At 40.7% G+C, this 17,551-nt stretch overlaps 1 protein-coding gene across 3 annotated transcripts; it reads right to left on the bottom strand.

Annotated features, from left to right (window-relative positions):
- Nucleotides 1–1,858: 1,858 nt before the first annotated feature.
- LOC124058405 (mothers against decapentaplegic homolog 4) lies at nt 1,859–10,608 on the bottom strand. Of its 3 annotated transcripts, none has more exons than XM_046387629.1 (10): nt 10,121–10,608; nt 7,787–8,040; nt 7,500–7,674; nt 6,973–7,227; nt 6,641–6,748; nt 6,477–6,527; nt 6,008–6,191; nt 5,527–5,695; nt 5,111–5,249; nt 1,859–4,798 (listed from the first exon to the last, which is right to left on the bottom strand). In XM_046387629.1, the coding sequence occupies exons 2-10, from the start codon at nt 8,024–8,026 to the stop codon at nt 4,587–4,589; spliced, it is 1,533 nt and encodes a 510-aa protein (XP_046243585.1). In that variant the 5' UTR covers nt 8,027–8,040; nt 10,121–10,608; the 3' UTR covers nt 1,859–4,586. The 3 variants fall into 3 exon arrangements, with proteins under 3 accessions (XP_046243585.1, XP_046243583.1, XP_046243584.1); XM_046387627.1 differs by having other exon boundaries at nt 7,787–8,194; nt 10,121–10,606; XM_046387628.1 differs by lacking the exon at nt 10,121–10,608 and adding an exon at nt 8,527–9,323 and having other exon boundaries at nt 7,787–8,194.
- Nucleotides 10,609–17,551: the final 6,943 nt, after the last annotated feature.

The raw sequence follows: 17,551 nt of genomic DNA, 5'->3' as shown, positions 1-17,551 counted from the left end.
TCCACAGGAAATATTATACTCAAAAAACATATCAATAAATATGTTTATACCACATTCTATTCTGTATAGGTCTACTTCTTAGACTCATGGATGGAGAAAACTGTTTTAAAGATGGAAGGACTGTAGAGGAAGTACTGGTGAGGTGTCAGGTGTGACTGTGTGGCAGCAACAGATTACTTACATGGCACACGGGTCAGCTGCAACGGCCCCAGAGGGAGATGAGCACCGGCTCCGGTTTCCACAAAATTCAATTAGCTGGCTAATTTAAATTCTTTAAGAAATGTACTCCTCCTCTCCAGGATCTGTCGATCTTTCATATTGAAAGCTTAACTGCTGGACAGGTGTGTCCTTCAGGTCCATGCTTGTTTGTCCTGTGATTGAAGCTGAATGAAGGACAGCAGAACACCCCGTGTGCTGACCAATATAATCTGCAATAGGGAATGACTTGAGGCCCTGCACTCCCACACAGGTGCTTTTTAGCCGTGGTTGATTGGGCTTGAGCACAGGTTGTCGGTGGGTGGAGCAACTCTGGAATTACACTGAGTCACCAGTGTCCATGTCCACAACAAGCTTTTTTACACAGCAGACATTTTGACTTGTCACAGTAGAAGAAGTACAGTAAAACAAAAAAAAAGGCTTTGCTCTGTTTAAGTGTCCCAGCAAGTGAGCCAGCACATCCATTACTCTAAAACTGAGTGGAGTTCAGACACCTGTGCTTGTCTTACAGTGACCTATCAGGCATATGATAAAGGTGTAACTAGCAGAACAGTTAGGGGAGATGCTTTTGCACACTCACCCACTGCAGCTCATGTAAATCACCTGTGTGGCTTGTTGTTTTTAATTAACATGTAATTATAACAACTGGAAGATGCTGGGACCTCATTGTGCAGCAAAAGGCATTTGGTTGAAGACTACTCAGATGGACCGAGGTGCACACACACACACACACAGTGTGATTCCAGTTTGATGCCTGATTAGTCTTCTTTTTAGACCAGTGTGGGCACGTGATCACCGTGCATGACTGACATCTGCTTCTGTAGTTTTAAAGGCAGGACAATCTAGACTCTGATCATTTCTGTATATCCATTTTCAAGGCAGATATTTGTCAGATATGTCACATCATAAATTATTAACAAAATACTGGCAGGTGTCAATGTAAGCTATTCCAGTGAGCCAGCACACACGCAGTACCAGGTCCCACCCTAACCATCAATAATTAATACACTCTTGCGTTTCCTGCTGACATGTTAAATGTCTGCTGTGAAATTTGGTACACCCAGTTTGAGTAATTTCATCCCTTTAGACGTGTTAGAGAAAATAAACAGGTCACCAGTTGGAGAATACCACCCCATGTTTAATTACAGACTCTCACATAAGAAATACAGGTAAAATTTATATCTGCAATCTGTCATAGTAGTGGACATCAACTCTTTCGAGCTGTGTCTTTAGGCTCCTATAATAACTGCAAGTAATATAAAAACATATGTCCACCTTAAAACACAACAGAATATAACAGATTAATTCTCTGGACAGAATTCAGCATCTGTTCTTTCAGTAATATATAATCATAAAATATTCAATTTCCTGCCATTCAATCAAAAAAAAAGTTAGACTCTTATTCCCTGATGTAGGATAAACTTTTTTTAAACAACACTATTCAAATTTAAGTGAAATAATCAAAGATGGGACAGAGAAAAGTGGCAAAGCAAATTGAGAAAAAATGGATAATTTCTTACGATAAACAGAACTCAAATTTCAACTAATCCTTTAACAAATCCAATTAGTCTTTTTCAACTTGAGCTGTACAGTTCAAAAATAACACACTGTTCAGGGACATTAAAACTTTTTTTTTTTTTTAAATTCTTGTCATGCTAACAGATGACCAAGAAATAAAATTATACCATATGGTGGTTTTAAGTGAGAAAAATAACCAAGCAACAAATGTTTGTGAGTGAATGAAATCTGATTCCTTATTAACATGTGTGATCAAAAACAAATGCTTTTAAAAACAGAGTAACAGAAAGTGTTTCATGCAGTGGGGGAGGCATGTGGAAATCAAACTATTTCTGCAGTTCAAATTACCTTCACCTGTTATCACATGTGCCACAGAGAAAATATCACGCTTGTATTCCAATAACCGATGAGTTAATGCATTAATACAAAATTCAGTCTCGGGAGACAAGTTGCCTTCTTTATCAGCACTGGCTGCTAAAATGATGAGTTTCATATAACTGGATCATTTATAGAAGTTATTACTGCGAGATTCTCTTCTGTGTGCCTTTCCTGCTGTTTGACAACAACACAGAACACACGAGTACACAGCAGGTGCTGATTTCTCCTCTCCTCAGACAGTCCAGTTCCCCTGCGCAATGTAGGGCAAGTGAAGTACTCTATTTAAAAAGGGGGGTAGGAGATGAAAGGTTCCATTTTCCATTAAAATTCATGCAAACATTGACATGCATTTCAAAAGCAAAGATATTTACATGGGTTAAAAAGAAAACAAAAGAAAAAAAACAATCAAAAAGAAAAAAACAACAACCTTGCAACAGCCAAAAGAAACCCTACAGATGTGTATATAAATGCCTACTAAGTGAAAGGGCAAAAGCAGACTTTAAAAAGGTGACTTGAGTGTTGCATGTTTTCAATACAAATGCATCACAATGTTGCCTCTGCTCACAATCCTACATAAAATAAAAGCCTGCCTACTCACTCGCTTATTCATTTTGCAGGACAACCGTCTCAAAGGTTACAGGATTAAAACAAAACAAAAAAAAAACAATTAAAGTGCTAAAAATATAATACAAATCAACATAAGTAACAAAAATAAAACCAAGAAAATCTATCAATATTGCTGGGAAACTCCTCTTATCTTTGTCAGTAAACTATACACAAGAGACCTGGATCAGGCAGTACATAAATGCGTGCAAGTAATAAGATATGGAAGTACAATGATTCTCGCCTAGAGAAGACACTTGTGGGTATGCTTGGAGACAGGGCACAAAATCAGCACCAGCCATTTGGTCGGTGGACAAAAAAAAAAAAAAAAAAGTAATTTTGCACCCTGCTTGGAGACAAAAACTGATATAATCGTGATGATTACATTAAACTTTGACAATTAAAACCAAACTGGGCCAAAGTCCAACAGCTGACTCACAATCATGCTAGACTCACAGAACATCTCTAAGCAATTACTACTTTGGTTTGCCAAAACCTTGATAAACCCTGTTAATTGTACTGGGATTAAATCTCGGACATCTAACACCAACTATCTGCCTCGTCTCTGCTTTCTTAATTCAATCCTCCTGAACCAAAAGCTGTTTCCTATTTTTCTCCCAGCATTAAAGTAAGAGAAGGCAAACAGTTTGCAGGAGGCGTTTGAGATTCATCCTTTGCGGCAGCATAAAAGAGGGCGTTCTCCAAAACATACCTGAATCAGATGGGTGGGCGACCAAGGTGGGAAGTGACCAGTCATGAATGATGACTAATATGAGCATCTTGTCATCATCTGTGGTTATTTGAGTGAACTGTTCACAGTCACAATCACAGTAACTCAGTGAAATCTGAACCGTTGTGTCTTAAAAAGGTAATTCAACTTTGTATGTCATGTCACGACACCACCCAAAAAAACTACATTAGTGTAGCTGTGACACATGGAGGAGGACACCATCATCTGGTCCTAAACCTCAACTAGGGGCTTCACCTTTAGTCCAAACTTGTGGGAAGGGGTCTTGTCAGCAGACACCAACCAAGCCTCAATGTTTTCAAGGCCCAAACCCGTAGTCTGACAATACCTGACCTAGAACAGTCCATTGACTCGATCTTGCTTCAGTTCAGAGGTTGAGAGTTGGCTTTAGGCTTGGTGCATATCATTTCATTCTCTGAGATATCTGTGGATAGCATGAATGTCCCGCATGAAAGGATCCAGCTCTGTGGTCCCGGATCCTCTCCAGCAGTGATCCTCGCCGTTCAGAGTGCTGCTGCTTTTCTACTCAGCAAAACAGGTTGACTGAACTTACTTGTCTTTCCAGGAAGTCATCTCCCTGTTAACAGCTTGAATGAAATTTGACACCAAAGAAAACCAGTAGTACTCTAGTGCTGGGTATGAGAGCCTCTTCACACAGCATGCCATCCCACAGATGAACAGCACTCCGACATCTTTGTAAGGTTCAGCAAGTCGAGTGTCTGTCAGTCGTTGGTCATACACTCCACCGGGACGCATTCTGGTTTCAATGGGATCTGCAGGTCATCTATGTACATGTTGTGATGTTTTGTAACTGTAGATGTGTGTGATTTTTCTTTCCAGTCCTACATTCCATCATTCCAGTCATCATAAAGCAAAGCCATCTATCAAAAACATAGAATAACATATCTTTAATATATGGCTTTGGCTCATTTTAGTGTCACCCTTTCTTAAAAAATAAAAGCAGAGGCCACAGTGCACAAGGGTGCTTCGAAACACACCTTTTTTTTTCCATGTGGAGCAGCTTCAGTTCCTGTTCCACTGGCTTCTCCATGCAAAACAGTTCACTTAGGAAGACTTTCATTTCTGCTGCATGTTGCAGTGTGATGCTGCTCCTTTGAAGATCTCAGTCCAGAGGTTGTGGGTCTGCTATAGGCATAGTGTGCAGAACCTCGTCCAGTAACTGCAGAGCTCTGTGCAGGTGGATCTCGATCCAGCAGGGGGTCTCCTTGATGCTCTGGCGGGGGTAGTCGGGCCCCCAGCCCTTAACAAAACTCATCCTGAGAATGCACAGCCTCCGGAGGTCATCTACCCCGATACCGGCTGCCGCTGACAGACCTGAGAGGACGAGAGGAAGAGGGAGTAACAATCAGGCCAGTGTGATGCTGCATATGTGAGACCAACTCAGCACCAGATGAGCTTTTCTTTCAAACTTTAAGTAAATTATAGTAACCCATGGTAGTGATTTCAAGTGGTTCCTTTCAACTTATTGGATTAGTCAATGAAAAATTAATCAACTTCAATCTTTTTGATTGATTCTTTATAGTTTAGCCAGTTTTACTGACAACTAGAGCCACTGCCATGCTGCTTCTACTTCCCACTGTCTCTATGTGTGACTGAGCATCTGTCTTTGCAGTCAGAGTATCTTACTAATGGCCGGGGCTATCCCTCCCACTGATCCGGGTCCGGGTATATTTCCAGCCACAGCAGCTGCTTGGGCTGCAGCTGCTGCTTGAGCTGTAGCAGCTTGCTGTTGCATCTGTCTGTGGCACTGACGAAGATCAAACACCTGGCAGGAGAGAGGAGACGTTAAACACTGTAGATTCTGAAGCAATTAACCCGCTGCACAGGCTGCCACTCACAGAGAATCTCAGTAAGATGGGAAACTGTGGCAGTATGGGGAATATTTTTTGTGAAATACACAGGATACCTGGGGGAAACTGAACAGAAAAGGATGTTTGCAGTTTGCACTCAGCACTTTGCCCAAGAGGAAAAAAGAGCATTTTATGAAATGTCAACCTTGAGTGATGTTCTCGTTTTTACAGTCCGGCGACCCATGTCCTTACCTTGATGTAAGCACTGGGGTAGATTTTGTGAACAGCGTCTCCAGGGGCTCGGCCCGCCTCTCTGTCCAGGTAGTAACTCTGAACAAACACGGCGTGGTCGCTGAGGCATCGCACCCACACGTCTCCCTCGCCTTTACACTCAAGCTGAACCCCTTTGCCAATGTGAAGCCTGTAAGAGAGGAAAGAGGACAGTCAAATGTCAAATATTCACATTTATACAGACTATCTGTATCCCTAAGGTACAGAGAATATGTGCTCCACGTCACAGTAGACCTAAATGTTTGCTGCATGGATTTGCCGTGTTGATGCTATGAATCCAAGTGTATAGGGACAAGTGTTATTTGCTGCCATCATAAAAGCCTGTTTCTCTAAGCTCTGTGATTACTTTCCAACTTAAAAATGCTAATGTTACTTCAGAAAGCCCATTACCAGTAAAGTTTTAACTGTTGCTCTGAATACTGAGGGTAACTGGGTCACTTACCTTGCTCTCTCAATAGCCTCAGTGCGATGTACATTACTGAGCTGGCCCAAACAGAACCTGTCTCCTCCTGAGGGGTCGACATATCCGTCCACTGTAACTATGGGGCAAGAGGAGGGCACCTTAAACGTCTCTCCGACTTGAACATCCATCTCAAAATAGGCAATGGAGCACCAGTAGTCAGGGGCTGAAACAGAGGGAATAAGCTGAAGTCAGTAAAGTCATGAATGAACAGCAGTGCTGCCTCCTTGTTCCTCAGGGTAGTAATATTCAGATTTTGTGACTTCTCAAAAGTCAACACAGAGGCAGTCATACTGAACATATTTAAACAGCTTTGTATCGAATCTAAACTTCAAATGAAAGGGGCAGTACAGCTCTCACATCTATTTATAAGTTTTCTAACACACCAGGCCTGAAAAACAAACAAACAAACAAACAAACAAAAAAATCTGTCCAAGGTTTATGTGCTCACCTGGATGATTGGATATAGGAGGCTGAAAGGCAAGTTCATTATGCACAGGCCCTGAGAGAAACAAGAGAGTCGAGAACAGCCCTCAGTCACTTTGTAAACAATTAAATACAAGTATGTGATTTTGTTCATGGGTTAATTTACAACTATAGTATGCGTGTACTCACAATAATGTGCTGGATGTGGCATAGGAGGGTGGTGCTGTAGATGACCGTTGGTGTGGTGGGGTATGTTGGGGGTGAAGCTGCTATTCCTTGACCAGGTTGAGCTGGCACCTGAAGAGAAAAGGAAAACAGAGGTGAGAGGTCCCCAGATCAGCCATTAGGGAATACAAACACAGAAATCTGCCACTGTCACCTTCACAAACCTTCACTGCAACAATTCAGGAAACTGAATCAGAAAATGTGTTTAAATATTGCAATTAAGTTTTTAACTGTCAACTACAGATACATATTGCATGTACAAACACACACAGAAATATTTTACAAAGGTATCTTACTGCCTGATCCCGCGGCGATGGCATTGAAGGATGATGTTGAGGCAGAGGTGGAGGCCTCAGCAGGTGGGAGCAAGTTAGGGGTCACAAATGATTCTGAGGGGGCTGAGCGGCTGCCAGATGGGGGATGCTGGATGGTCTGGATGGAGTGCCCTCCTTCGATGGAGGGCAGATTCTGTGGTCCATCAAAATCATACTCATCCTTAACTATCATTGCCGAGCTGGGTGCAGAAGGGGTCAGTGTAAGTGCTGACAAATCTGTGGGCAGAGGGAAAGGAAAGAGAGGTGGAGCAGGTTATTCACAATGCCTGCTTCTCATTGACACAACCTTGTGATAGAGACTACAGGTCGAAGAAGTAAAACTAAAACAAGTGGCATTTAGAACAACTGCTAAAATGCTGCATTTACATGAATTTCCTCCCTTAAAGCAACCATGGGTCTAAGTTCACTTCGCAATCTGCTATAGAAAAAAAACAGAATTGAAACTTCGACAGTGAATAACACAAGGTGAAAATCTCCACGTCACCCACCTATGCCAGGAGACACCACTCTCTCATAGTGATAAGGGTTGACACAAACATTGTCACACTTGAGGTCAAAGGCAAACTGGCAGTATTTGACGTGTTTGAGCTCATTCTTATGCAGGTCAGGCCACCGCCACAACCGGGCATAGATTACATGAGGGAACCCTTTACGTCCTGCCACCTGGAAACAACACCACCAATGACAGGAAAAAAAGAAGAAAGAGAAACAGCGTTAATTAAATTATAAACTCACTGTTCTTGCAGCTGAGGTCAAACAAAAAAACCAAACCTACCTGCAGCCGTCCATCAAGTGTCCTCTGAATGGTCACACACTTGCTGGGATGGGCTCCATTGGTGGTGATAGCTGTGATGAGAGAATCCAGCTCGTCTTTCTTCTCCTTCAGCTTTTTCACCAGGCTCTCAATGGCCCGTTTGGCAAACGTCTCGCTCTCACCACCCTGTCTGTGACACATCAGGCTGTGCACAATGCTCAGGCAGGCATCATTGCTGGTAGGTGTGTTCGTGATGGACATCTTGACTTCTGTTTCTGCAATTTCCGAGAATAGGCTGTTGACGGTGTTTCACATAATCAGGAAGTCGAAGCAGAGTGGTCTTGATCTTTACAATGTTGATAAAATCCAATTCAGCCGCAGGTGCTATGACCAGAAACCTCTAAGCGTCAGGAGTAAAGGTTAGAAGATCTGAAAAGAGGGGATAACATGCAAGTTTTTGATGAGAGGTGCTCCTCTTGATGGTCGAGGCTGTAGTGTGTGGTGCTGCTGATCACTACATTGAGCGGTCCAGCTAATGAACAGAAATTTCTGGCACAGCTCTCAGTGTAACATTCAACAGCACAACAAACTACTGACTGCAAAGTTGAATCAAAAACTAAAGATTATAACCTTCATTTACGATTAAACAGATATGAGGGATTTACTCTTAGGCTGCAGTGTTACATAAAATCATATCGTGGTATATAGATGAAACTGTCCGTGTTTTTTAATTTTCATTTTGACTCGAGGTTGTCACTTACTGCCATGTTACTGTTGTGCTGTACGTTACAGCTGAGCAAATCCAGATTAGTTTATCAGCAAAAACCAACAATCACAACGTTTCTGTCTCCGTCCTGATGAACCAGAGATTGTAACACTCCAGTTACCTAAGTTATTATTTATATGATGACTGCACTAGCTCATCGAGGACGTAATGACATTACGAAGTAGCATTTATTTCCATTTACAGCTGAGCTTAGAAAAGCCCGCAGCAGTTGGATCCTAAGATGAAAACAAAGTTTAAATAGTTGCTGTCTTCTTAGCTAGCTAGTTAGCTACCTAGCGGCGCCGCTCTGGCTGGACTTAATACAGCCATGGAAGCTACACGAAGTTACTGTGACAAACGAAACTAACCGGAAAGAAGCACTTCTTGTTTTCAAAATAACTTTTCTCATTTCTTTCTTCATGTATTCAAGGATTCAAGAAGCTATAGATAATCGACTGAAAGTCGACTGCTCAGCAGTGGCTAAATGAGGAAATGCATTTATTAAGTACTATACTTATGTACAATTTTGAAGTACTTGTACTTATCTTTTATCTTCTACTTTATACTTGTACTCCACTACAGTCAAGAGGCAAGTGGTACTTCATTCATTTGACAACTTTACTCTCAGGCTTAGTTTAATAATACAAATACAATAAACTAACAAAATATTTTGTTATATTATGTATTGTGAGAAAATTTTATTTCCCCTAAGGGAAAATTCAGAAGCTAACAGCTCACCATATAAAGTAGCTGAACCACCTTCGCAGGTTTCAAAATTTAAAATAAAAATATTAAACATCAACAACTATATTATAAAATACATCAATCTGATATGTTCTGTAAAATGATTACCCTTTCTGTTGGTAATTTAAGTATATTTTATTGCTCATACTTTTGTACTTTTAATTTAGAATAAACATAGGTTAATTTACTTGTAAAAGAGAATTTCTGTACTGTGGTATTACTAAGTGCAAGAACTAAATACACGAGGCCACTATGATTATGAAGAGCAAACATGATCATAACAAGTTACAATATGTGCTCTTCTAACTATGTATTAAACTCGTTGAATGCAGGCTGTCAGAGTCCTAGTCAAAAAAAAAAAAAAAACAACAGATAGATTTGTACAACCCTTGTACATGTAAATATTTTTAACTCAGGGGTGTATTACTCACAATGTATTTTGAAGCATAACTGCACGTCATTAGAATTTGTTTCAAATGTCTTTTCTCGTGTATCGGTGTTTTAACCTTTAGTACGCCACGGTTTTATTTTGACAGCCTAACCGGACATGCTCATTTTCATTATAAACATACTTGACTTCGGATGTGCTAGCTGCTACTGAAAACATCAGCTAGCACCGATGATTGTTGATAGCAGACAAGCTAACATAGCAGGCTACTATGGGATTAGCAGGCGTGTTTGTTTATCATTGCCAGTTCCGCAGCACAATACTGTGCTGACCACTTTGTTTAATAGCTAGCAACAAAATAATTTCATGCCACTGTGAAAATTAGTGAGTAAAGTGAGCTCTTTGTCATTAGAATTTGTGCATTAATTAAAGCTATGTTAATAGCACTTTTCGCTACCTGGAGTTAGCTGGTGTGGCAGCTAGCAGGGGAGCCCTGCCTCTGTTTAAATGTGCCGACGGGGCCAGCGGCTGGGCTGTGCAGTTCCTGTAACGTTGAGCCTCCTGGATTATCCTTTCACCGGTTGTTTACAAAACCATAGTGGGAAAAATGTCTTTGTCCAGAAGCCGTAGAATTACATCCTTAAAACCAGAGTGTGAATCACACCAGAGTCAAATCTCAGCTTTCGTGTCAAGCCCCGAGCTACTTCACTCGCTCCTCACGCTTTCCTTCAGTGGCCCGATGCGCATGCGTGAAACGAGACAGGAGTTTGTCGAGTGTTGATACAGTTTATGGTTATTAAATGCTTAAATACCACTTGCTATTTAATCTACTAAATGATATACTAGCCCTACTGTTATTACTACAGATGGCTGTAATACTATTATCACTACCTCTATTGCTTACACCGCTCTTTTGCCTCCCAATTTAGCAACTAATGTTAAACTGGAAATCCCCCAGTGGTGGAGCGCATATTAGTACTTTTACTCAAGTAACCATCAGTTCTGGGGCGTGTAGGTCTACTTTACTTAAACACCGAATCTACTATATGCTCCTTTATACTTGTATTCTAACTTTGGCCTACTGTTTTCTATTATAACAATTTTTGCACTAGACAATTATGGTATTATGTTGTACATAACATTCATTTGAAAGAAGAGAAGCTTTGTATGGTTTGCTTTTAACTTTAGAATCAATAACGCCACTACCAAAACCCAAAGGTCAAACTACAGTTGATAATATATCGTGTCATACACCATATAGACAAAAGTATTCGTATGGGTCTGTTTTTTAGGGCCCTTTACTTCGAGTGAGGAAAACCTTAATGCTTCAGCATAACAAGACATTTTGGACAATGCTGTGCTTCCAACTTTGTGGCAACAGTTTGAGGAAGGCCCTTTTCTATTCCAGCATGACAGTGCGCAAAGCAAAGTCTGTAAAGACATGGTGGGATGAGTTTGGTGAGGAAGAACCTGACTGGTCCACTCGGAGCCCTGACCTCAACCCCATCAAACACCTTTGGGATGACCTGGAACGGAGACTATGAGACAGGCCTTTTGGTCCAACTTGTAGCTGCAAAGCTGTCTGTGTATTTAAAATGCCATTAAAGCCCTTGTTGTAATGATCAAGTGTCCCAGTATTTTGTGTATCGTATACCTCACACTCCACAACAGCGTCACTATTTTTGTATGATGGTTAATGAATGATAACTTGTGAACATGCTGTGCTGAGTTATTATCTATGCATTAACATCCATCAGTTAGCATGCTAATAGTTAGTTGTTGTTCTACAGCTGCTGTAGTACGAAATGATATCACAACATTTATTTTCAGAGAGCAAATAAGAAATTTGAAAATTATGTCTCAGCACAGGGAGATTTTCCAGATTTGATTTAATCAATGTATAATTAACTAGCATAGCTAAGTGTAAAGAGACAGTTAAAAGTGACACAGCTGCTCATTTCACAGATTATTTTCTCAGAAAGGTGCTAATTAAATCAGCTGCTGTGATGTTTAGCTGGATTGAAAGACTGACACCGTTTATACTTGATTTTCCACTTTCATTTCGCACTCTCACCATGAACGGAAGTATAAAAGCACGCTCACACACACCCTGAAGTTTGAACATATTAGCAATTTGTCCCAATTATACATGCAAATATTACACACTGACAAGCCTAACAACCCTGACAACCTGACAAACCTCTTTGTTCCCCTTTCTTGTCTCTAACTCTTGTAGCTCTCGTCTCTGTTTCTTTAATTCTCTGTTTCAAATAAATGATCATCACTGAGAAGGCAATAATTTTCTTTTAGGTCTCTGTGTCCTGCTTTTCTTTTTCTTTGGGGGGGGGGTTTCCTGTGTTCTCATTTCTCTTGCTCACTCTAAGTCATATTCATCTCTTGTTCTTTGTTTTAAAATTTCCATTGACAGACAGAGCAGCACAGCCAAACAAGTTGAAGAGTTGAAAATACTGTTGAATCACATGAGAGAGGAGAGAATTTACTTTTATTTATTTATTTTTTTCTTGCATAAACATATTGATGAAGGGCATTGTTGGGCAATAGGTGGACGTTCCCTTGACACACAGTAATACTTTCCCACTTGACCAGCAGGGAGCAGTAAGCACCAGTCTTTAAACTCTGTGCAGCACTACTGTCCTGTAAGCGGGGCTGACTGACGTTATAACTCTTCAGGATGGTGAAAAATGCTGGAATTAATGTTTGGCATTCATCAAATTCAAATATTACAAATTCAATAGCCTACTTGTGGTGATATTTATTCAACTAGATTGTTTTGGCGTGAATTGTTGTGTTTTAGAGATATCTGCTGTAGAATGTATGTTTTCCATAGAATATGATGGGAAAAGATAGCAATTCACTCAAAAAAAAGAAAAAGTCAACAGCAATGTCTCTTTCCAGAAATCATGACCCAGTTAATCAAGATAATCCACATAGCTTGTTGTGAGCAGTTTTAGGTTGGAACTATTTCATTTCCATTAAACTACACCACTGCACCTGTGTGTTGATGGAAGTATGCATCTTATGGACCATACTTATGGACAATAGGCTCATTCTTATGAAAAGGTGAGATTACATTATTATATACTAAAGTCGTCTTTCATCAAGTCGGTCTCTCATCAACAAGTAGATGCTTGTTTCCTTCCGCACTGTGATATGGAAAGAGGTCTGACAAGGCCTGTGGATTATCTTGACTAACCTGGTGATGATATCTGGAAAGAGATATTGTTGATGAGTTTTTCCTTTTTTTTTTTTTTTTTTTTGGCGGGCTTTGAGGGCCACATAGAAAGCACCCTCTGGTTCTATTAGATTTGAGAGAAGGCAGCCATCTCAATATCTCCAAACTCTGCAGCTCACATCAAGGCAGTCTTGGTGGATAAACAGCACTACGGGTAGTAGGAAAAATACGTAATTTTGATTCTGGGGTGAACTGTCCCTTTAAGTTGTTATCGAAGTGAATCAACTCTTGACAAAATGTAATATGTACTGGTTGAGTCAGAGGCAAGAGGAAAACTTGAAGATTATAATCAAATAAGGAATGCTTTTTCACTTCTAGCTTCATCCACCGTATGCCCTTCTGTGGGACTGAATGAATCTGTCTATAAAATCAAAACATTATGACCTTTGAAAGAAAATCTGCTTCTTTTGGACATACCATATGTCTTCATAGCACTTATAACATGTTAAAATTCATTCATTCAAACACACAGCTGCAGAGGTTTACTGGTGCTTTGCAGTCTTTCCTCACAGATAATGTTTGACTGTTGCATGCCCATAAGATATTCAGTTAATATTTTGATCTTAAGGTAGTTTTAACTGGATTGAGTGACTCTGGTGATAACCTGATAATTGAATTCTACTCATATCAGTGTCCGATGTGCTTAAAGCACAAGAGTCATAGCAGCAAACCATGACATGTTTCACATTTTGGACATAATCTAAACATCAAAGTTGCAGCAAAACCTTATTTAGCGTGAAGTGCGCCTGTTGTCCTCATGATTGCCATTCATTCTGCATTAGATGCAGTGGATGTAATTTTGCAGATGTTTGTCTGCATGTAACCACAGCCATTATTGTCACCTAGTCCATCTGAATATCACATGAAAACATGGGGAATTACCCTATAAATGTGAGGTTAATGTCATTTCTCTCACTCGCTAACAGAAATTATCAAGTAAATATCAGCTGTTGCCAGGTGATACTGATTATTTCAAAGCAGTGTATGTTTGCACAGTGCAGTTTAATGACTGTGGAGCAGCTGGCGGTTAATTGATGAGGACTTGCCTACAACAGCACATATTTACAGAACAGAAAAGATTTTTCAGAGCATAACAGCACAAGGTGAGACACTGTGATTGGCCGAAGACGATTTTCTTCAGGGTCAGCACAGTGATGATGCTGAGGTTGATCAGACCATTATACATCACCTTGACAGCCATCCCTCAGAGACTAGACACATGACTGCACTATGTGTGTGTGTTAATGAGTCTGTGGGCCTTAACCTGCACATCCATCAACAGAGTCATAGACTGATATGGACAAGCAAGAGAGGAGCATAAGTGATGTGATGTGACTGTCTCTCTGTGAGACTCCACTGAGGGAAAAACAAACGCAGGATAAAGTGACAACAGCTTTCCAACTGAACACACCGGGTCACTTGGTCATAACCTCCTCGCTTCTCCGCACCTTCTTCTCCGCTGCCTTTTTCCATACATTTTTATTCTTGCTACTATTTATTCCATTCTTGCTGTTTATCTATGTTGACTTCTTTGTTGTGTGTTGTTTTTATCATGTTCTTCCCCTTGCCACAAGGAGTGGCGTTTGATTTTCTCTGTACAGCTGTGCAATGACAATAAAGGCATTCTGTTCTATGCTATTTCCTTGTAGTCCCGAAGTCCTCCCACCTCTCTTCTTCCTCCTCTATCTCCACACCTTCTCATCTGTTATCTGTTATTCAGTCATTTGTCTCTGGTGGTGTCGATTTTGTCAGGTGAAATGAAAACTTGTCGGGAGTCGGAGATAGCAGGCTAATGTTAGCTTTATGAGTTGCTTGACAAGCTGAATTCTTTTCAAATGAAAAGCTATGCAAAAGAGGTCCGAAAGGGGAACTTCAAAGCGTAGGCCTACTACATCGTGTGTGAGAATTCGTGTAAAGTCTCTCCAATAGGAGGAAGTCTGATAAGTTAATGTGTTTTAACATAACCCACTTTGGCTGCTTATTTACTTGTTTTAGTCAAGTTAGTGGGTCCAGGGGTGATTGGTCAGGTTTGGTCCAGACTGGAATATCTCAACTAACTCAACTAATTGAGAAATTTTTTTTACACAGAAGTTGGACCCTTGACTTTGGCAATCACCTGTTCTTTCCTCTAGCACCTCTAGCAGGTCAATGTTTTCAGCTGACCTGTGAAACAACTTACCACGGGCATTCATGATCCCCAGAGGATCAATCCCAGTGACTGCAATCAAGCATCATCATCTGGTCAAAATATAACTTTTTTCCAAAACTTTAGTTGATCACTGAATACCTGCAAAACTATTGCTGTTCCTGGAGCAGCTGTAGCTTAATGCTCCAGTATCAGCCTCACAGAGCTGCTAATGTGACTGTCGTCTCAATAGTCTTTCCAAACAGTATGTCACTTTTGATGTTACAAGTGAAATGGTTTTTAGTGTAAAGACTAACCAATGTGTTTGACTAACATAAAGCTACCTCAGGTTTCTGTCCGAAAACAGTGCTCACACCTTCTTCTCCGTCTCTTTCCCTCTCATCCTTTGAACTCCTCACCCCCCTCCCCTAAAGCCCGAGCACATGACATGATGAGTGGGGGATGTATTAAATCTGAAATTTTTCCACTTCAGTAGGATTCAGGAAATTGTCTACCCCGCGGGAAGTAAATGCAGATGGAGGGATGGATAGATGGAAGCAGGGAGAGATGGATAGAGGAGTGAAATGGGTGGAAGGAGAGATGGGAGGGTTAGATTGAGAGAGGGGAGGTATTTGAAAGATGGATGGATTAGCGGTGAGCATCAGAGAGACGCAGAGAGAGAGAGAGAGAGAGAAGGGGGGAGACTGATGGAAAAAGGAGGAGAGAGTCTGAGGTGTGGGAGAGGAGATGGCAGAGCTGTCTGTTTGAAGATAAATCAGAGAGGCAGTGTAGTGAGGAGGTCTGTATCCATAAACACACACACTCACAAACAGATGTGTGTGTGTGTATGTGTGCGGCTACTCATGCATGAACTCACGCACATGCAAACACACACAAACACAAATACACTCACTTTCTCAGCTCGCACACACTCTGCCCCACGGCGAGGTGGTAAAAGGCCACGGCTGATTGGGTGCTGCAGGCTGATTTTGCCCCGAGTGGCAGAGCAGTGCATGTCGGGATGTTTGGATACAAATGCAGTCATCCATGAAGGCATGAGGTAGGTCACTCTTCCTCTCTCCTTCTCTTTCATTCCTCCTTTTTTTAAGCAACATTTCCCTCTTACTTTTTCCTTCCTTACTTCATCCTTTTCTCGTTTTTTTCTCCTTCTCTTTTGTCATTGCTTTGCAGTAATGGGTTTATACCCTCCACATATTTCCCCACAGGGCTTTTCACTAATACATCTTCACATCTGCCCTTCTCTCTTTTCCTATCAGTCCATCTTTCACGCAGTAGTATGAAAGAACAGTAGTTCTCAGTTTCTCCCTCTCCTGACTCGATTCATTTCCATCTGTCTTCCACCTCTCCCATTGCTCTCTTTGTCTTTTTCTAGTTTGACTTTCCCTCCATCTTTCCCTGCCTGCAGCCTTCTTACACACACACACACACACACACACACACACACGCACACACGCTCTGTATCCCTCCATCCCTGCAGTGTAGTGTGCTAACAGAATAATTAGTCGTGCTTGATGTCTCTGACAGTTCTAATCCTTCTAAATGGCCACCACATGCCTCCCCTCAACAGCCCAGGGCTACACACACACACACACACACATACACATTTGTACTGCCTGTAAATAGGCATAGTTATGTAGTTACAAGTGAGATCTGTGGTCAGTGTTGTTTTGAGATTGCTGGCTTGCATGTGAAAGATTTTATGACCCACAAATGAAAACCAACAGATAAAGTAACTGACTGCTACCAAAACTGTGTAAGTTTAAACTAAAAAAACATGGCATTTCTCATTTGGAATAATAATAAAGTTCCCGTTGCATCAAAGTAAACAGAAGTTCCAAGCACAACACTGCTAATTAAGTTTGTATTTTCCCAGTAAAACAAGTATTTATCATCATTATTTGGACATTATAACAATTAATTTGAAAATGTGTTAAATACTACATGTATAATTTGAAACTTTCTGCTTTTGGCACTCCCTCCCTCCAGGGCATATTAAAAAGACTCTCTGTATTCATAAGTGTGTGGAAAGAAAAACATCAGCGTCCTCAGAAATAAATATAATGCAAGATGCATTTCACCTCATGACCAGTGGGGGCAGTGAAACAGGAACAGAGTCTGAACAAACAACAGCAGCAAAGTGCCTTGACTATTTCATATTTTTAATTAGGTTTACATTGTTCAAAATCTGAAGTTCTCAAGAAAGCTATTTCTTATACAAATTTGCAAATTCATTAAAAAGTATGTGAGCAGAGTAATTTTGCAGTTGCCAAAATCAAATTAAAAATTCTACACAAAGTGGCTTCAAAGATCAGAGGATGAAACACAAATCAAGTGTTGCTTTTAGCTTATGGTTTCCAAAAACGAGCAGAGATTCAGCTCTGAGAGAGGTGATAAATCTCACCTCATCTGAGACTTTGTGAGATATTTGTGCCTGAGCAAAGATGATTATTTGTGTTGGTTTTGTTAACTAAGTTCCCATATCTATTTTG

This window comes from Scatophagus argus, chromosome 4 (assembly GCF_020382885.2).
Source record: "Scatophagus argus isolate fScaArg1 chromosome 4, fScaArg1.pri, whole genome shotgun sequence".
Classification (NCBI taxonomy): Eukaryota; Metazoa; Chordata; class Actinopteri; family Scatophagidae; genus Scatophagus; species Scatophagus argus.
This window is presented reverse-complemented; position numbering and strand designations above follow the sequence as displayed.